This window comes from Psammomys obesus, unplaced genomic scaffold, assembly GCF_907164565.1.
Source record: "Psammomys obesus unplaced genomic scaffold, mPsaObe1.curated_primary_1811, whole genome shotgun sequence".
In the NCBI taxonomy this organism is placed as follows: Eukaryota; Metazoa; Chordata; class Mammalia; order Rodentia; family Muridae; genus Psammomys; species Psammomys obesus.
Genome location: NW_026593286.1, coordinates 19638188 through 19659511, shown reverse-complemented (window position 1 = coordinate 19659511; position 21324 = coordinate 19638188). Strand labels below are relative to the sequence as shown.

General features: G+C 43.3%; 1 protein-coding gene across 10 annotated transcripts in view; it reads right to left on the bottom strand.

Moving 5' to 3' along the window:
• Positions 1-20840, bottom strand: part of Fn1 (fibronectin 1) — a 68331-nt gene extending 47491 nt beyond the window's left edge. For 8 of the 10 annotated variants that reach the window (XM_055616604.1, XM_055616605.1, XM_055616606.1 and 5 more), the window contains exons 1-13: positions 20481-20839; positions 19178-19306; positions 18171-18308; positions 16815-16946; positions 15654-15791; positions 12806-12961; positions 10567-10758; positions 9672-9851; positions 8894-9070; positions 7795-7947; positions 6042-6170; positions 4776-4919; positions 970-1097 (exon numbers count right to left, since the gene is read on the bottom strand). In XM_055616604.1, the coding sequence (XP_055472579.1) occupies positions 970-1097; positions 4776-4919; positions 6042-6170; positions 7795-7947; positions 8894-9070; positions 9672-9851; positions 10567-10758; positions 12806-12961; positions 15654-15791; positions 16815-16946; positions 18171-18308; positions 19178-19306; positions 20481-20631 (1947 nt within the window). In that variant the 5' untranslated portion in view covers positions 20632-20839. Of the gene's footprint in view, positions 1-969; positions 1098-4775; positions 4920-6041; positions 6171-7794; positions 7948-8893; positions 9071-9671; positions 9852-10566; positions 10759-12805; positions 12962-15653; positions 15792-16814; positions 16947-18170; positions 18309-19177; positions 19307-20480 lie in introns of all 10 variants that reach the window. The other 2 variants (XM_055616603.1, XM_055616602.1) reach the window with 2 other exon arrangements.
• Positions 20841-21324: the final 484 nt, after the last annotated feature.

Sequence of the window (21324 nt, the reverse complement as noted above, 5' to 3'; positions counted from 1 at the left end):
CAATAGCTCAGATTTCAGCTAAAGAGTTTAAATTCAACTATATGTTAATGTCATAAATCAATTTTTTATAGTCTTGGATTAAATAATCCAGTTGGATAGATTTGATTTTAAAAAGTACATTTTTCTCCTTTTAAAATAGTGGTTTTCAAATTATGTCATTAACTTTGGAGATGGAAGAGGGCAGGTCTGAGAAGGGAAGAGATGTCAACGTTTAATAGAATAATAGCATCCTTGATATGGTTTCAGCATCTAGATGGCAAAAAAAACTCTAGGGTTTATTTCCTTTTAGAAACCAACTACAGCCAGGTGGTGGTAGCACACGCCTTTAATCCCACCACTGGGGAGACAGAGGTAGGTGGATCTTTGAGTACAAGGCAAGCCTGGTCTTCAGACTGAGTTCCAGGACAGCCAGCATTACACAGAGAAACCCTGTCTTGAAAAAAATAAAATAATTAAAAAAAAAAAAACGGAACCAACTATAATCTCTTCCCTGCTCCTACTCTCTCACTACCTCATTTGCTCTAACAACTTTAGAGGACCAAAGTACAGCTGAGCTGAGTCAAAAGAGTGTATTTATTTAGTTGATTTTCCAACTCTGGAAATAATTTGAAAATGCAATTTACTTTAAAGGAGTTGCAAAGCATACCAAAATTTCAAATTTTCTTTCAATATTGGATGAGAATAGCTGTAAGCTTCTAAGTTGTAAGTTATGACTTCTAAGACCTTTCTAACACAGAGACCTAATTTCTTCTCAAGATCAAAAAACAAAAACAACAACAACAACAAAACCCTTAATCTACAAGTTGATTAAGCGGACCACACATTGGCTAGACACTAAGAAAATATAAGTACTATGTGACATGGAATCAGCTCTGTTGACTCAAAAGCAGAAACAGAGCCACAGCCAGCACATCCTAATCCAGTAAGGTCGGGAGTCTCAGAGTGCAAGGATTCTGGTCTAATACTCACAGGTCTCCACCTGAGAATGTACTGGGTGATGTGAGATGGCTCCGGAGCATTCCACTGGATGGGGTGAGAGTTGGGCTGGCTGGGGGTCTCCGTAATAAATACCTGGACAGGGCCAGTACCAGTTGTGCCTGGAAATGACAATGTGTGAGTATCCTTAAAGTTTATTATATATGGATGTCCATCCTTAAAGACTATTTGCCTCTCAGGAAATATGGGCAAATTAAAAACGACTGAGCTCAGCTAACCCTTTTACATATTGACATTAGAAAGAAACAGGTCCGATTTTACCTGGTTAATGATTCCCTTTCCCATAAGAAATGCAATGAGATTTTTTTTTTTTCCCCTAACAAATAAAACAAAAACCACTCCATTGTCTCACTGCTTCCTTTCTTCTCTGGCTTTCAAAGTAAGACTTCAGAGACAACTGTTACATTTCCATAACACGAAATAATGCAGTTCAGAATGCAGGCCTCTTGAGCTAATTACATTGATGCTCTTTTAAGACAAATTCTGAACTGCAGAGGCTTTCAGCACAAGTGAATCTGCTAGGAAGGAAGAACATTCCCAAGGCCATAAGACATGATGTAAAACAAACATTTCTAAATGGGGTTGAATCTTACACAGACAGACAAAGGTAATAATTAAAGACCAAGGTTTATTTCTCCATCAATGTAAGCCTTCTCTCCATTTGAAAAAGAAAGGAAAGGATCTAGTTTTTCTTTTACTTAAGAAGTATACTCTAAAGTCACTATGGATCAAATTGTTAAAAGGTTTTTTGTTTGCTTGCTTTGTTTTGTTCAAGCAATTACCAAGTGAAATGACAGTTGGAAAGCACATATTTAAAATTCAATATTTTCACATCTTTATATGACTGCCAATAACAAAATTTAAGACAAGATTCAGTTCTTTTGCTTGGGAATAAAAAGCAAAATAAGAGAAGGGAATCAATTTTTTCAATATAGTAGATTCCATTTAGGATCATAATGAAATTTGTTTACAGGTGGAAATTTATCTTTTCTGTCAGTTAATTTGTATAAAGTCCTCATGAAATCCTAAGATAAGAAATTCCCCCTGATGCTGTGTGAGACAGAGCACAGTTCTGCGTACTGAGAAAGTAGTCCTCTGCACTATTTGCAGTTTTCTGAATACTCTTGGGAAAATATATTGACCTTCAGATTTAATTGCAGTCTTAGCTTCTAAATTCTTTGAAGACAAAGTCTTCTTTAGCAGAACAAACATGTAACTCACATATTTGTGTGACCTCAAAAAATTTTAGAATGACGTACTCACTTCCACACTGGGAATAATTCAGTTTGTTGAAGATTAACAAATAGTCATTGAATCTTAATTTCACTTAATGCTACAAGGTGAAATGTCAATTCACCGATAAAATTCTCAGCTTTTGCATCCTCAAGAGGCATATGGCCCACAAACCACAAAAGGTGGCCCTATGATCAATTAACAACAGCCTTTCCCATGACTCTCTGCAAACACTTCTTCCATGGATGAAGAGCCTCACAAATGCAAATACCTTAAAACACAAAAGCTCAAACATTTAAAGAGGTTTCATATAAAATCAGTAAAAGCAGATGTTTGTCCTTGCATTATTTGTGACAATCTACATAACGTCGTTGAATATCGATCTTTTAGAAAAACCCTACTATAATCTCTCAGGTAGAGAGACATTTCACACACATTCTATTTCATGTGTCGATAGCGAATTTGAGGCAGGAAAATTTGTGATGATGAAATCTCCTCAGTAAGTAAGTCTTTTGAGACAACAGAAATGGTGTTTACCATCCACTGCTCATATACCCGTGCTCACAAGGACGACAGATGAGAAAGGGGGGGAAGAAAGATGGCTGCAATACTTAACCCAAGTAAAACAGAACCACCAAAGCTTCATGTGTAAGAGGGTATATGTACATGGGTCCAGGTCCCCTGGAGCTGGAGTTTCGGCCAATGGTATGACCTAATGTACCGCTGAGCTATCTCCCCAGCCCCCTAAAATGATGACAAGGTCCACCTTCAAGGGACTGCCCTAAACAGCAAGGGGATTTGGAACATTTTTGTGCAGGCATGAAAAGAGAAACTGAGTTATTGTCAAGGTCAATTAAATTCCAAGTCATCTCTAACCCTCCACACGACCACATATGATTTAAAGACAGGGAAGTTAAAAAGCCAGCTATCACTTACATTATTTAAATCGAAATGTTTTTATAATCCTTCCGATACCGGTTAGTTGGCATGATCGCCGCCACCCCCGCCCCCTGCATCCAGGGAACATCTACCAGCAATTCCCACTGTGAAATCTCCACTTGTAAGATGACACGTTAGACACTTTCAAAATCGGCTGAAAATAAGGTCAGAATGAGTGATTTCCGATAAAGGTGACCCTGGAGAAGTTAAACATTCATGATATTTTTTTTTTCTCCACATAATTTGCTGAGAGATGGGCTTTCCCGGTTTCTTATTGACAAACCAAATTCCTGTTATCTTTTGTTAGTTTGAACAACTCTGCCAACTCAGTAGGAAGGACAAACAGGACAAGGCTCAGAGACAATCTTTCGGCCATCTGTGGCTTCTCTGTGATCCCCCACTCTTGGAGCCTCGAGGGCTAGGCCTGAGCCACTAAGCAAAGCCACCACGGAGATAAGCACTGCACCGAATTCCGGGGTCAAGCATTTATCTGCTCTCCCTGAAATCTCTTCTGTGCAAAATGGGCTTTTGACGTTGCCCTCTTTAAGAGACTGGGAACAAAGTCAACAGGTAAAACTCCAAGTAGCTGACTCTTTCCTGTCCACCAGGGCCACCTCAATGTTTGCAGCAAGACTGTGCGGGTAGGGTTATTTTAAAAGAAAAAAAAAAAAGGTCTCAAAAGAAAATACATTGAAAAAAAAGAAAGAAAAAACCTGCCCTGCCAAAAACCAAGCTTAAACACACGAACAAAAAACGTGTATCATTTAAAAACCCAACCCTCCTAAGTATGTATGTTCTGAGTTTACGGCATATTTGTAATCAGACTTTAAACCGTATTCAGTTGTCCAAGTGTAGTAGCGCATGCCTGTTATGGCTAATGTCATAATTCAGCATGTGTCATTACAGCCACTCAGTGAGTTTTACATATGTTTTCCCAAGATAAATTAACACCTACGGCTAGACATGATGTCTTCGCAGAAGAAAAAAACAAACAAACAAAAAAACAAGCAGCAACAACAACAACAAAAAACAGCAATAAATATTTTAGAGTATTTGAACTGTGTGAATGGAGCTGACCAAGTTTCATAGCTCCAGATACTTTGTTCCACAGTCCATCCCACTGAAACAAATGAAATTTGACACAAAGAAAGGCTTATGATGGCAGGGAATGGGCTGGGCATGGTAGCGCACACCTATAATCTCAGCAGTTGGGAGTATCTCTGAGTTCGAGGCCAGCCTTGTCCACAAAGTAAGTCCTAAGACAGCCAGGGTTACACAGAAAAACTCTGTCTTAAAAATAAATAAATAAACAAAATAAAAAACAAAAAAGATGGCAGGGAACAGATTTGTACCTCATATTGTACTTTCTGTACATACATAAATGAAATAAAATTAATTAGAATGTTTTCACCTTCGGTGTTTTTTTGTTTTGTTTTGGTTTGTTTTTTTAACCTGATGAAGAGTAAAGAAAGAAAAAATAATTTAAGTCAAAAATGTGATCAACTATTGGATGGTAATATTAAAAAGGACGGAATAGAGAGAGAGAGGCCCTAATAGTAGCAGAGACTGGCACGCGTGGGTCAGCTGTCGGTCTCAGGCCTTCTTACCCGGGTAGGACTGCAGAGGCTGACAATGCCACTCCCCGATGCCACGGCCATAGCAGTAGCACTGGTATCTCACTCCATGCACAAACTTCTCCCAGGAGTCACCGATCTGGTAAAATGTCCGGGTCTCTGAATCTTGGCACTGGTCTAGAACCCACGAAAGGAAAAGAGTAAATAAAGCAGCCTCAAACAAGCCATTGCAAGTGTGATACTGTGTATTCTTGAGATATGAAGAAAAACTTACGGTTCTCACAAACACAAAAGTAGTAGTAGGAAGTGTGAGCGTGTGAGCGTGATGTGTGCACACGAGAATGTGAGCATGCTTGCACGTGTGTGTGGGACCATTTCCCTAGCCCTAAGTTAACATTTGGTTCAAATCGTTTGTTTACCTTATAGAAAAACTAGTAGTAAAAACTAAAATGTGCCTATTGCGAAGGAAGGATAGTTACCTCCTTAAAAGGGAAAAATTGCTAAATTTAAAAAATGAAAAGATTAAAATGTCAGCACATATTTGAAACCTGCATAGTAATTTTTAAAAAACTAGATACCAGTTAATTTTTTAAAATTAGGTACCAAAGTAACTGACTTGCCATTTGAAGAGCAAGAAACAACTTCGCAATGATTTCGCTTTTATATACGTCTTCAGAATCCAGGAGCTAGCTTTACCTTAACGAGCTAAATCTGAAACATGAGCAGCTTTCTAAGCAAGCCTCTCGGGATCTCTTGGTTTTGCAATCTCAGGCCAAACAAACTGCTGGGATCAATTTGTTGTCTCAGTAAGCAGTCTGCCTCTTTCAGTAAAGGAATAGGAATTGATTATCTTCAACTTTGGATTTGGGGAATCCGGCTCTTGCTAATGTTGAACCCTCACCGCTAGCCGAGTCCTATCTGTTTGCACAGGGAGCCAAAAGATGGGGTGTTTTTGAAGGGAGGGAGGCATCAGACCTTCATCCATGTTTCTTCGGCCAGTAAAAAAACAACAACAAAAAACCCTTTTCGCACGACTCAGAACCAAAAAAGCTAACTCCACTCAACCGAAGGAAAGCTATACTTGTCACCAATCTGAGCAACAACAGGAAAAAGATGAGCGGCAGGGCAGACTGTACACCGGCTCAGGATGGGAACACTCTTTGCAGAGCTCTCTGCAGACCAGTGAGTCGGGTCTGGAGAGGACGCAGCCGGGCAATGTCAAACAGCTTTCCTTATCCACAACTGGCTGGCTAACCGGCCTCCAGGAGGAAAGCCATCCAAGCAGAGGCAGCCACTCACCGATTGGATCACACTTCCACCTTCCCCGGCCCTGACCAAAGCACGTGCAGTTCAGCATATGGCCCTCCTCGTGGCGCTTGTGGAAAGTGTCGTTCACGTTGTAAGTAATGTCATCAACGATGCACTGATCTGTTCCGGGAAAACCGTTAAATAGATGATGACTAGTAACTCTGACTAATGAGATAAAAGAAATTGCACTTCCCAAAGCATTAGGTTCTACTGCTGGATTTAACACCTGCTAAAATATCTTTTCTACTGGTGTAGAATAAGCTTTTCCCAAAGCTTAATAATATAACTTTTACTCCCTTCTTATTCTGTCTAATAGACTTATTATAATTGTCAAGGACTGCAGTCCATTAAACTAAAAGCCATAGTAAAGTATAGCTTCCTCGGAAGAACTAAATGTTTCAACAAATACACGCCTTAGTTCCCCTTATGTTCTTGCTTAGTTGATGATTTCATTTAAAGTTTTGCTCGTCACCATTAGATGAACAGAGAAATCTATCACATAGCATACACTGTAACGCTGTGGTCTGGTTTCGGAAATGGAGAGGACAGAGTGCCGATTGGGTTTTGCCAAGTGGACACAAACCCAGACATATCTGGGATGAGAGACTCTCAGTTGAGAAAATGCCTCCATAAGACTGGCCTACAGGCAGGCCTAGGAGGTTATGGTTGATTAATGATTGACTGGAAGGTCCATTCCAGGTCGGGTAGTGCTACCCATCAGCAGGAAGGCCTCAGTTGTGTAACAAAGCAGGTTGAACACGCCACGGAGAGCAAGGCAGTAGGCAGTGCTCCTCTGTGGCCTCTGATGCTCAGTTCCTGCCTCCAGGCTCCTGCCTTGAGTACCTTTTTCCTCAGTGTTAGACTATGACCCGGAAGTTATAAACTGAACTCCACCCTTTCCTCCCCGAGTTGGTTTTTTTTTTGCTCATGGTGTTTTTGTCACAACAACAGAAACCTAAGACAGCAGTTAAAGATAATTGGACTTGGGAAATAAAATGACACCTATGGTGTTCAAAAGGTTTTAAAACTCAGGTCAATTCTGTTCCTCTTTCAAGGAGAAATCCTGGAAAAAGTTACACTCTGTCTTTGGGTCCCCATTTTCGCATCTGTAAAATGAAGGGCTGCTCTGCATACCTTATTAAAGCTTTCTTCCTGATCTAAGCAACAAAGGAGACTCCTGGCTACCTCTGCCCATTAACCACCATAAAGACCATCAGTCCAGGGCACTATCTATCGACTAGGTAAGGGAACTATTCACCATGTGAGTTCCACCTAAATATTACTTTTCAAATCAAAGAAATGGAAAGCTGAAATTGCTTTAATAAGTCAACGGCTCTTCATATCATGTCTGGGCCCAAAGGGGAAAAGCTGATTTGAACAAAACAAATTAGCAAAAGTGTGTATTTCGTCATTTTAAATGTGGCCAACTGAAAACCTTTTTCCCCCTTAGAGAAATGATGTTATCTTCTCTAGACATAAACACAGGCATAACCTAGAGCTAAAAGGATCAAATGTAGGTTTCTCCTTGGGGAAGCCACCCTTTTGGCTCAACCTAAATACATCCTGGGAATGTTTCCAGGGCCCCAGAACTACTCAACTCTCTCAACAGCTTTTCCCAACGGGCTGCTGGAAACAAACTTCTCCCGGCACTACACGCTTCCTTCTCTGCTTTTGTCAAGTACAAGTTTTCACACAGTCTCTCTGAAAGCTTGGCTCAACTCTTCTCATCAGTAAACCAGCATACCTCGGAGCTGGGAATAGGGGATGCAGGCCCATTCTCCTCGGCCGTTACCAACACACGTGCACCTCATCATGTGGCCCAAGTCGTGCTGCTTATCCCACTGATCCCCAATGCGGTACATGACCCCTTCATTGGTCGTGCAGATCTCCTCGTGCGCTGTTTGGGAACGGGCGAGAAATACTCGATCAAACGATCACGTGCTACAAATGGATACACATACGAAGATTTTCATGAACGCTGCTGGACGAAGGTGGCGTTCTGGACTCCCCGGGAAAGAACTAGTCCAGAGAGGAACTGGAGAGAAATAACCAGAAGGGCTGGAGACTATCAGACTAGGAAAATCTCATCCACTCCTTCGATTGGTTCCATAGTCTTGAAGACTGGATTTAACTTGTGACTTGGCCTATTCCAGCTCACCCTGCTTCAAAGCAGAGTTGTTTGAGCATAACACCCCATGAGGAAGTGACGTTCCCTCTTAAGCCCAATGTGTTGAAACGAGAAAAACACAAGTGTGAATAGTTTTCTTGCCTCTGAGTACACGTGACACTGTACACCACCCAGGGTCCTGGTTCTACAACTGGGAAGTCAAACGCCTTCTACAGGACTTAAAAACAAACAAACAAACAAAACAAAACAACACCTGATCCCTTTTCCTGTATTCAGGTAAACTGGGGACAGTTCTGTATTTGTCAGAAAACAGATTTTTCTGACTCCTTTTGCTCACTTTAGTATTTGATAACTGTGGTGCCAGTCGAACTGTCCAGGTGTCACTAACTATTAGTCTGTGACAACCAGTCAGATTACTTTAAAAAAAAAGACCATTTTCTTTTTGTGAATTTACATTTGAAAACCTACAAAATTTTAAAAGGTACTTGGAATTTTACTGTGTGTTAGTTTTTGACATTTAGTCATTTGAATGGGATTTTAAAAGCATATCAATAATCATTGCTGCTGATAGCTTTCACAACTCACAAACGTAAGATATAATGCCTATATGTATGGTCACACTCTTCCAGCTGTCTCGGGGAGAAGAGAAGGAATCAACATCAACCAGGCTGCCAGTGGTCCACACGGCAACCCTACAACGGCTTTTTCGACTTACCAGCCATAGGGCAGAACCCAAACTTCTGGTCAGCATCGTAGTTCTGGGTGGTTCCGCACCATTTCATATTGTCCCTCCTACCCTCAGAAGTACAGTCGGTGTAATTGCGGTTGTTGTATAGGAAGGGAAAGTGGCACAAGGCACCGTTGGAATTTCCGCCTCGAGTCTGAACCAGAACTGTCCGGGATGACATGCAAACAGGAAAATTGCAGCTGAGCTGTGGTGTGTACAACAAGGATAGACTACAAAGGCTTAGAAAGACCCAGGTTCCGGCTGCTAATTCCCAGAGGGCCTATCCAAGAGCAAAAGATATCTGATAATATACTCGTAAGCTCCTTAGTGGATTTTCATCCTCACTTTCAAAATAGATTTAAATCTCATGTTCTCTCATTTTCCCAGCTAAGAAGGAAAAAAAAAAAGATTAAGTGATAGCTTTGTGTAAAATATGGCATTAAATAGAAGATAAGTACAGGCACCCTTGACATTTATCCTGTGTGTTCATAGGCTCTGTGGGATCATCCACTGATTTCAACACTTGAGTGTCTTTAATCACAACGTAATCCCTGTGTGTCAAAAGAACTGAACCTCGGGGCTTTTCCCCTGGTGTCATTTCCCCAGTAGTGCTAAGGGAGGTGGGAGTGGCTCTGCTGTGGAATTAGCTGTGTCTTTAGGGTCCAAATAGATCAAAGCTGTGTTTCTTGTGCAGCCTCACAATTAATGATTGACTGCTGGCAAACAGAAGGGCTTCTCCTCCCTGCGCTGGTTTCTCCAGACTCACCAGCATGGTCTGTACAGAAAGAGTACTTCTGGTCTTGTTCGTAATTTGAAGTTGTGCTGCACCACAGGTGTCCATCTTGCCGCCCTTCCGTGGTGCAGGAGTAGAAGGTCCTGCCATTGTAGGTGAATGGGAGGACACAGGGCTCCCCGTTGGAATTGCCACCGTAAGTCTGGGTCACAGCTACAAGCATAACCAAGAGTCTCAGTCAGCAAGGTTGTTTCCCGCCCCCGATCCCGACCCCAGCGGCGGCAGATTTCTAATTCACATGGAGATCGAGCTGGTGTCAGTGAAGGAGCAAGACGAAAACCAAGTCATCCGGTTAATGGCAATCAAAATGTATAACCATTCAGGACGGAGCCATGAGCTCCTCTGTTAATGACACTTCTGATGCCGTGACTCGGTGTCTCCGTTTGTAAAGCCTTAGTAATACGGGTTAATTGTGGCTCAAAGATGGCCCGGGAAGATACATAGTTAGTTTTATTTGTGACAGAAGAAAGGTTGTTCTAGGAAAACAATTTAGAAAAAACAGACATGCTTGTAACCCAGAAGAGGTGCCATGGGCTGTTGAAAGACATCTGTAATTTCGAATTTGAACTCCAGAGTGCAGATTACTAGCTGTTCGGGAGACTGGTGCTGTTAAAGCCTCACTTTTGGCAACATGCAAATAAATAACACAGAGCAGTCTGATCCTCACCATAGGAAGAAAATACACGAGTTAAAAAGCCTGGAAGAAAATGTCAACCACTGTGATTTTTATCACAGGGAGGCAAGGTTATAAACCTTTCCGGTTTTATTGTTTTACATTTTGTTTTTGCTTGTTTGTTTACAAACAAATAAGATATTAGGGAAACTAAACAGGAGTTCACTAGTATTACTGAAGAGAGGGGCAGCCTACCTGTCTCCTGACAGCTGACCCCATTGCCCAGGCAGGTGCACAGCATTTGCTTGTTTCCTTGTGACTTCAGCCATTGCATGCCCACAGCGTAGGCCACACCGCTGTCTGTGACACAGTGGCCATACGGAGCAGGCTGGGGGTGGGTCTGGGGCTGGTAAACAGCTGTCCGGACATCTGTGAAGGAGCCGGAGCCTAAGAGCATGAGAGCAAAAGTTACAAACTAGAAGAGAGAAGAAATCAGTGAGTCAAGCCGGTCTCGGCTTGACGTGGAACTTGGATGAAATGGAACTCCCATTCCCATTCTGAGTTTTAGCTTTCGCATTCAGCCCAAGAAGCAATTCACAAAGACTCCTCTGAACCACCAGAATAGCACACCTAAGTGACAAACACTATTCGGCCACACAACACAGTAGGTCACCTCCAACAACCCCTCAGTCCTGCTAGGAAGCACCTCTCTGTGAGCTCCACACTTCTCCATAGCTCCCTCCTGCCTGGCTGCTAGCCATTCTCTTCCTTGTTCTAAGCTTCAACACCCCCCACCTGCTCACCTATGCCTGCCCTCCCTTTGTGGATCCCCCATTACCTGAAATGGTCCCCCTCTCTCCTCCCTTATACCTCTCATACACCCAGTATGTGAGGCCTTCCTCTTCCTGAGAAACCCTGCCCATCCACAGTGGGCATCCTGCCCGCACTTAAACTGCTCTCATAAAAGAGCACCCAGGATAGCTACAGACTTCCCGAGTTAGCCCTTCTTGAGTGTTGTTACTCAGCAGAATTGCTTAGGGTGTGTGTGTGTGTGTGTGTGTGCATGTGTGTGTGTGTGTGTGTGTGCTCTCCTCCTAAAAACCAATCAATCATCACAACTTTTCTCTGATAATACCACAACAGAATGTGCTCTTGAAACTTTTAGAAATCTGTCCTCTGAAGGCCCGAGCTCACAGCAGCAGCACAGCGGGCAGTGGAAGGGCTGGTGGTATACATCTAGCCTCTCTCTCAGAGCTGCAGAACACCAAGACCCAAAGATACGGAAGACAGAGGATACCAAAGGCGTCAAGGCCCACCATACAGAAGAGCGGCAGGGCGCTTATAGAATAGGTTGCTTTATTTAAGACTGTTTCTCAGAGCTTTTCATAAGGAAATACCTCAGTATATTAGTGATGTCATAAAAATAGTTAACATGTATTGTTTATCCCAGTTAACTCACAGTTAATCCTTAATCTAGTGCAGTAGAATGACATTTGTAACTGTTCCTCTGTTGTCTTATGGCCAATAGCTACTTTACTGACGATAATTAGATAATGTAAAGATCGTCAAATTAACCCGGTTTGCTTTCACAAGGATTAATTAGGTCAAGATAAGCTCATCAAAAGGGAAAATAATCTAATTACTATCAGCTAAATGATTGATTGCTAAGAGGCTAAATAACGAGGCTGGAATGTCACATCGGAAAAACTCGAATAACGGGAAGGCACCCCCCCCCCCAAAGGCTGCATTTCTCTCTTCAGATCTGTGTATGAGAGAGATAGCACCTTAGAGAGAACAGGCTTGACGAGAACTCACTAAGCAGCCAAGGATGACTTTGAACTTCTGATCCTCATCCCTGGAGTCATAGGCCGCACCACACCTCCGGTTTTACTTGGCGATACGAGCCAGGGCTTTGCACACGGTCAGCAAGCACGCTGCCTGAGCACACTCAACCTTCCCCAGACTCTTACAAAATACCTGGGCTAGCAACATTTGTCTTAGTTCTTCTTTTCATTTTTACACGTTAACTACTGTTGGTTTGGATACTGGGAACTGAACCCGGGGCTGTGAGGATTCTGAGTGTCTACCACAGACACACACACATTCGCCATTACCTGTGCGTGTGAGTGAGGGGGCATGTACATAGGTATGTGAACTCGCGTGTGGACAGCGTGTGCATGTGGAAGCCAAGGATCAAGCCCTGAACCATTCACCTTGTTTTCTAAGAAATGGTCTCTCATCGACCTGGAACCAGCCCCCTCTAAGTAGAGTAGGCTGGCTAGCCAGGGGTGAAGCAGGGATAAACCAGCACACCTGGATTTTTTACGTTGGTTCTTGGCCCTGAATTCTGTTCCTCATGCTTATGGGGCAGTCAATGAACCGATGGAGCCGATACCAGAGTCTATGTCTTTCAAATCTCTGTCTTGTGCTAAAGCCAAGCTGAAACTCATCCTCAGACGGTCTGGCAAGCTATGCCCCAGCCCCAGCGGCTCACCAGCTGGGCCGCTCTGCAGAGCGTGCCGCTCACACTTCCATTCCCCTCTGCCGTTGCCCGTGCACACGCACTGGAGCAGGTTCCCTCGGTTGTCCTTCTTGCTCCACGTGTCTCCAATTCTGTAGGATGTCCGGGTGTCCTGATCATTGCACCTGTCTGTTTCAGGAAAGAAGCATTGAATAGAGAAATCAGCTAGTAACCCGACAAGCAGCCGCTCAAACAAAGACAGGGATGTCCCAGTTGAACGTTCTTTAAGTGACTGTCCTCGGTCTAACACCACGGGGCCCGGGGCTGGCGAGATGGATGTTAAGATTCAGATACACAGGCGGGAGGTGGTGGCGCACGCCTTTAATCCCAGCACTCAGGAGGCAGGGGCAGGTGGGTCTCTGTGAGTTCGAGGCCAGCCTGGTCTACATAGTGAGTTCCAGGACAGGCAGGCTACACAAAAAGCAAGCAAGCAAGCAAACAAACAAATGAACGAACAAAAAGAAACCCTGTCTGGAAAAAACAGGATAGATGGATGGATAGATAGATAGATAGATAGATAGATAGATAAAATTCATATCTGTAGTTTGTTAGTTAGACAGACAGATGGCTAGATAGACAATAGATAGATAGATAGATAGATAGATAGATAGATAGATAGATAGATAAAATTCAGATCCATAGTTTTTGTTGCAGTACAGAGCCACTTCTCCATTTGCCAAAAAAACTTGTTCAGTGTCTTTCATTGATTGAAAACAAAAATTTTTAAGACTTTTTTACATTGTTTCTTTGACTGGCCTTCTACTATTTACTCTTTCTCAGTCTTATTTCCAAACCTTTCTCCTGGTAATTATTGCCTAAGGCCTTTCTTTCAATAGTCAATTCTCCTCACAAGACTAGAAACAATTGAGAGGCAGGCAGTTCTCAAAAGGTCTCTTTCCAACGGCCCCAGGGAAGCCATAAAATGATAAAAGCATCCCTTTATCTACTTGTTGTGTAAAAGACTTTCATTCTTTGACTAGAAGGTTCTCTTTTCTTGCCCTACTCTAAAACACCCAGGCCTGTAACCCCAGCACAGGAGATAGAGACAGGAGGATAAGGTGTTAAACAAAGTAAGTTCTAGGCCAGCCTGGGCTTCATGAGGACCTGTAACACAGGACCTGTAACCTATAACCTGTAACAACTGTAACATAAAAATCACCAACAAAATGGCCTTTTATCTCATGGTTAAAAGGTCTCTTCTGGAGTTAAGGATACTGTCTCTTCTATTGGTGTAAAAAAAAAAAAAAGCTGGCCTCAGACATCCTTTTTGTCCCTTCTAAGACTGTCTTGAAGTCTTAACTGCTGCCTCTGTGTTCAAAGTTCCATCTGTTGAATTCCAAGCTAACAGGCTTGGAATTTGCTGAAGCATGAGTTTTAAGATGAATGCAAAATCAAATCTAAATATCTTGAATATGTTCTTTTTATCGAGCCTAAGCTAGTTAATAAAAAAAAAAAAAATACCACCCAAGTTCAAATTCTTTTGCTAAAGAAAAATAAAACATGGAAAATAATCAAATATTTTCCCAAAAATTTATTGGCTCATGAGACCTTCTGCATTTAAAAATGTGGTGCTCTTCAGTCTACCAGGACCTTTGTGACAATATTTTAGCCTGAGACAAACCAGGCATCTAGCTCTGGACCCCTGAGATGGCCACCAAGCTTGACAACCTGAGGTACTGGACCCTGCCTAGTAAAGAGAATCAACTCTTACAAACTGCCCTTTGACCTCCACATGGCACACTGTGGCGTGTGCTCCTCCCATTTCCACACACAAAACAAACAAATTTAGAAAGAGATCTGTACCTCAAACTCTTAGCTATCATTGAAGACTTTTCTGATAGCAAGCTGAGAGGTTTCTCGAGCAAAACCCATCTGTTCGATGAAATTTTACAAGCACACACCTTGTATAGGGTGGTATAAGGGAGGGAAATACAAAGAACTGGACAATAAGCCACCACTTAGGAGGTCAGAGATGAGGAAGGTTTGTATGTATTTAATCATTTACAAAGCACAGCATTAGGAGTTTCAATAAAGATACTGAAAATAGTGCTGGGGTTGTTCAGGTCTGACAAACACTGTTAGCTGGGGTCTTGGCAGAAAGCACCAACCACTAAAAAGACACCTTCCTTTGATCTCCATTCTTGTGTGTGTAGGTTTGCCTGAGTCAATGGTTGATTTTGTGTGTGTGTGTGTGTGTGTGTGTGTGTGTGTGTGTGTGTGTCCTGACTCAGTAATACCTAAGTCACAAAGAAGTTAGACCCTTAATATTTACATTGTAGTGTAAGTTAAAGGATCGGTTATAATTTAACGGTCTGCTTGCCCAGATGAACACACAGAAATTGATTCCACTGAACACTTCTCATTTTCGATAGGTTTTTGTTTTGTAAATAAACCTTATTTAAACTTCAAACATAGAAGGAATTTTGGACTTTTAGAGCCTTTTATTTCCATGTCAACAGCTCCCCCATGTTAAAGGATCTGTTTACATGCTACTTTAGGGATTTAATTGTCCTTACTACTTAGAAAAATATCTCAGTGATAATCTCCAGGTCTTATAAGGCCCACTCAACATCAGAGGAAACCCTAAGGCTCTTTTTACTAGCTGACTGTCTAAGACAGTAATGAACTGAGAACTGCTTTTCCTGAAAAGACAGAGTGTGTTAGTTATACAATTTTTCTGGACATCCTATGACATCTTCAAGTTGCCAAAGCATTACACAGCATTACAACTCTCTCTAGAAATCCAGAAGCAACAGCAGGCTGCGTTTTCAACAGAAATGAGCTTAAAACAAACAAGCAAACAAGCAAAAAAACCACCTACTTCTGGAGGTACAGGTGATGCGCCCATTGCCTTCGCCCAGACAAGTACAGTCCACCATCATCCAGCCTTGGTAGGGTTTTTCCCAGGTCTCCCCAACGACGTAGGAAGTCCCAGCAGCATGATCAAAACATTTCTCAGCTGCAGGAGAAATTAGAAAACAGAAAGAGGGAAAAAAAAAAAAGCTATTTAAAATTATAGTGACTCCCTGTAATTTAAAGTGTAGCGTGTAAGCAAAAATTCAGCCACATTTTTTTTTTTTTAAGTGGCACTCTGTTCAGAAAAAGGCACGCCCTGCAGCTATGCTCATAGCAAGTATCCAAAGCAGGAGGAAGGCCCAGGCAGGCTGGCAGGCAAATTCTGTTCTAATGATTACACAGGCGGCATTTTCTGCCAGTCCCAAACATCCCACTACTATTCCAAGTGGAAAGAATCGATGGATGTACCCTGTGGGAAAGAGGACCCTATGCGAAATCACAATCTTTTTTTTATTATTTTCTTTAATTCATCAAAGTGGTACTCACAATTGAACCCAGGACCTTACGTTTGCTTCCTAAAAAGTGTTCTCTCTCTATCGCTGAGCTGTGAGTGTCCCTAAGTCAAACCAATCTGAATTATGGGTGACTTCAATAGAATGAGAGGAAAAGCTATTTACATTTCAGATTTCTGTAAATGCAAAGACAAAATGAATTTGAAAAACAATAACACTGATTTGGAGAACTAGGAAATAGAACCAAAAACTTAAGGATTCATGGAGTACAACTGAGGCTGAACCGACCAACCAACAATAACAAAAAGAAAAAAAAACCCTTAAAGTTCATTTTAGAAGAAATTACCCAGGGGTGACCAGAGCCACATGCCATTTTGTGCTTTAGTCCACTGCATTCCAAAAAGAAATATGTCAAAAAGTGTCATTTTTTCCCCCGTTTTACACAGCATGTCTCCGCCAAGGAGATGGCTTCGGATATAAACAAAAGAAACATCTTAACTCCATAGGATTTCTCTATGGTTCATACACAACGATCTGATTTCGTTAAGCCAGGGGATCATCACATTTCACTAAGTTTTACGTTGTAATTCAGACATCGTGCCCAGTGATTTGGGTTCCACACATTACAGCTCCGAATCTCCCTTTCGGCACAATCGCCCCTCCCGGCTGCTTACCTATTGGTTTGCAGGTCCATTCTCCTTTCCCATTTCCCAGACACAGACACTCTAACATGTAGCCACCAGTCTCGTGAGGTCTCCTCCACTTGTCCCCAATCTTGTAGGACTGGCCCCCTTCATGGCAGCGATCTGTTAGGTAAGAGGCAAATGTTAGTAGAAAGCAGTACAGAGGATTAAGGTGGGTGGTGAACTTGTTTGGGCCAAAATGAGACCCCTAACTCTGAGAACAACTTTCCTGTCAAAAAAAAAAAAAAAAAAAAAAAAAAAAGGCTAACAACATAACCGCTCACTTTGGGTCAATTGTTAAAGCACAAAGGGAAAGGCCAAGGAGAAATCTGAATGACAGGGGTTCATAAATAATGGCTCCCCAGAGAGAGCTCAGATGATTTGTTCCCAAGTCACAAAAGAGCTGGGAGGAATAGCCTCCCATGTAGCAAGCTGAGCTACATGGGCATAGCATTCCAATTTCCTGAGGTAGGGAGAGCCAGCAGTTCATTCTAGGATGGAAACACCACTCTGGTGGACAAGCATACAGACTCGTGAATGTGGAAACCCTGATGCCTTCTTAGACTGTTAAAGCCAATGGCTGAATTGTATGCAGGGTTAAAAGCACTGTGTGCCATTAAATCTTGGGCAAGGCCCAGAAGCTTGGAAAAACCCTAACATTAACTGTTGGAAATATTGGTTGGGTCTACTCAGAAGGGACTAACTGGTTCTTTTGGACAGACAACTTATATTTAAAAGCTAATTGTTTCTTTTCTTTTCTTTTTTTTTTTTTTTAAGAAAGCTTTATTAATAGTAAGTACTGGCAACCCAGTGAGTCATACTAGAAAGATTGCCTTAGCAACAGAGTTCGTGAGAGTCAGCCCGGCAGCCCAAGTTCCTTGGACATACACGGTGCTCATCATTCTATGTTATATTTGAAAACAGCAAGACCTTCCCCCTCAGTCTAACCTATTCATCAAAAAGAAACAGACCGCATGACAAAGAACAAAAACAGGGCTGCCTCATCGCTGCAGATTATCATATGATCCATCTGGCTTGAAGATGCCCTAGTAAGTTAAAATAGGTAGGTCCCTTAGGCACACCTTACCCAAAAGAACCAAGAGATCTTCCACTGTATAAACATATACACACAGAGGAAGGGAGAGAGAGAGATTCCACCTTTACTCAGATCATTTTCCAGAGGTACAAGAACTAGGTGATCACCCGAACGGATACGGTGGTCATTGAAGTAAATTCCTACATAAGAAATATTCTGATACGGCCAGCAGAAAATGGCAGGAACGGGACAGAGGACATGGCAGGCCCATGTACACGTGACCCCATCACAATACAGAACGCCTTTCTTACTTGCAATGGTGCAGCTGATCCTCCCTCGGCCCGCCCCGATGCAGGTACAGTCCCAGATCATGGAATCTTTAGGTCGCTCGTAAGTGTCACCCACTTTGTAAGTGTTCCCAGTGTATTTGTCGAAGCAAGTCTCTTCAGCTGTGGAGAGAAGAGAGCGCGCATGAGCCCCTCATCCCTAAGAACACCCCTTCCCTTTTAGTCTACGAGTAGTGGGGCTACTTGGAACTGAACCGAGACTTCCAAATTTAATGAAACCACAGTTCTTGACCTTTGGCAAGCTCTCCCATTGTTCTCTGATTTATAATGTAAAGAACTCTCAGGAAGGAGCCACACCCTGTGACCAGCTGAGCTGCGAAGGAAAAGATTTCAAACTCCGGTCTCAAACCAGGGAAATCAATTCAAGGGCCACAGGAGGATGCAAACAGTTTGAACATGGCCTGCCTCCCAGCAGGCGCTGGCCTTTGTCAGCCTTACTGAAATATTTCCCCTGTAGCCTCCCCTCAGCAGGCTCTCTGAAGGAACTGCTGTAATTCACGAGAAACATATCAAGGGGCTTCAAAGTCTCAGAAGTGGTGGTGGTTTTTTTTTTTTTTTTTTTTTTTTTTTTTTTTATTGAACTGCAACTAACAAATCATTTTACAACACAGCACTTCAAAGCAGTTTTGGGCCCATAATTCGAGAGCCAAAGATCTGAGATAACTTTCTAATAAATTAAACTTTTATAAGCAAACTTTTATAAGTTTGCTTTTTGAAGGAAGACATGCAAAAACCTTTCCTTTTCTAATCAAAATCTCTGAGAGAATAGAAAGGCGGCTTTGGAATCTTGTGCGGATTACATTTGTTTTAGAGGTAAGAGGAGCATGTGTAAAGCCAACATGAGCAGGTTTACGAAGAAGAAATCACAGGCAATTAATTCCAGCAGGGGGAAAGGCAAGCGTGTTTTTATTTAAAGCTAACTTTAACACTCCAGCATCTTTCCGCTAGTGACCAGACTGCCTTCCACTTACGTTCAGGTTTGCTCTCGCAGTTAAACCCTCGGCTTCCTCCGTAGCAGGTACAAACCAAGGCATTGCCCAGGTAGGTCCGTTCCCACTGCTGGTTTATCTGGTAGTGCTTCCCATTGTCAAAGCAACCAGCTGTGAAGAATTGAAGGGAAAAGTCACCACAGTTTCTCCCTCCTCCTTTTATAAAATCACTGAATTTTGCTAACTGATGTGGTCTGAACAAACACAGAATCTCTTACAAGCATTATTCCACTAAAATACAGACATGGAAACTAGCTATCCAAAGTCTTTAGCATTATTTATGTAGGTGGATATTTAGGTTTTTTTTTTTTTTTTTTTTTTTCTTATCTTTTTAACTTGGCTAAAAGTTATACAATGATGTCATGTCCATCTGGTCAGGAGAACTACATCAGCGGAGCTGAAACATTCTAAGAGGTAAATGATAGAGATTACTTTTAAAACATCTGAGGTTTTCTTTTCTTTTCTTTTCTTTTTTTTTTTTGAGACAGGGTTTCTCTGTATAGACTTGGTTGTTCTGGAGTCGCTTTGTAGACCAGGCTGGCCTCGAACCCAGAGATCGGCCTGCCTCTGCCTCCCTAAATGCTGAAGTTACAGGTCCGCACCACCACGCCCGGTTTTCCTTCAATACTCTTAACGACAAAAAAATTAAGGCCAGGAAGAAAAAAGTTGGGTGTCCTGCTGTAACCCCAGAGCAGAAACTGAGGCAGGAGAATTGCTCCAAGTTGAACACAGGCCTGGGCTAGTGAAATTCCAATCCTATGCTTGGTGGAGAATCCAAAGCAGTGAGCCAATCACATTTCTACCAAGTTGGTAAGTAACTACCTATTTAGATATTTTTATTTCATCCTCATTTGATATATACACACACAGATATATATATACACATACACACAACTATTTAGTAATAAAGAAAATGAGGATCAAGGGGACCACGCTAACCTCAGATGTAAAAATTATAAGTTCGTGTCACTTTTCTCTTTCACCACAAGTTTTTGGTTCCTGGAAGGGCGCTCTGAAGCTGTAGGGTTGGTTAGTGGACTTGGGAGGACGTAAGGTCCCGGCCTCCACTGCAGGATCTTCTCCTGAGCCCTTCGCCCCCAGCCAGCCTGTCCAAACCTCAGCCTTTTGTGTCCACAGCTGGTTTCCCTCGGGAAAGCGCGCACTCAACGCACGCTCGCACGGCCACGCACGCACGCGCGCAAAACTTCAGCCCCAACTTCAGCCGGCGCCCAGGACCGACCCATCCCTGCCGCCGGCCGGGTTCAGCCAGACCGTGGGTACTCACGCTTGCTTTGACTGACAGCCACCGGGGACTGAGGCTGCACGATCTGCTGAGCCTGCCTCTTGCTCTTCCCTGCTTCGGTGCAGCGCACCGACGTCCCCAGGCACAGGACGGCCAGCAGCAGCAGCCGCCCTGGTCCGGGACCCCTGAGCATCTTGAGTGGACGGGAGGAGAGTCGCCCTCCCCAGGCAAGTGGCCACCAAGCGCGGTTCCCCTCGCAACCTGCGGGAAAAGTCCTGCAAGGAGACGGGGCGAACGCAACGGACGGAGGAGAGCAGGAGGACGGGAGAGGACCAGAAGTTGTGGCGCCCGGAGCTCCCTCTCCTCCCCCCTGTGCAGCACAGCGGGTGCGGGCTGCTGAGCCCCTAGAGCCCGGGCTTATATGGGACAGTCCCCTCCCGCCCCCCACGAGGCCCAGCGCGCCAGCGGGGAGGGACCCGTCCTCCTCCCCCCGCCCCTGCTGCCGCCGCAGCCGCCGCCGACCGCTCGCCGATTGGCCCAGAGTCCGGGTGACGTCACGGGGTACGGTGGGTTCGCCCCGAACAAAAGAGATGCTGATCTCCCGCCAGGTCTGGGGCTGGAGAACTTTTTTTTTTTCCCCTTTGGTTTCCTTTGCGGTCGTCAAACTTTTTTGGAGGAGGGTTGGGGGTAGGGATGGGAAAAGGACTGTAAAGTGAGGTCGACCCGGAGGAAAGGGAGGGAAGGGCAGGCCTGGGGGGGAGCAAGGCTTCTCTTTACTTTTTTTTTTTTTTAATTGGTGGCTGTGGCGGTGTCTGAGAACATTGCGTCACCCCTGAGAAAAGTCTGTGCTCCCCGGAGTGTCTTTTTATTGTGTGTGTGGGGAGCG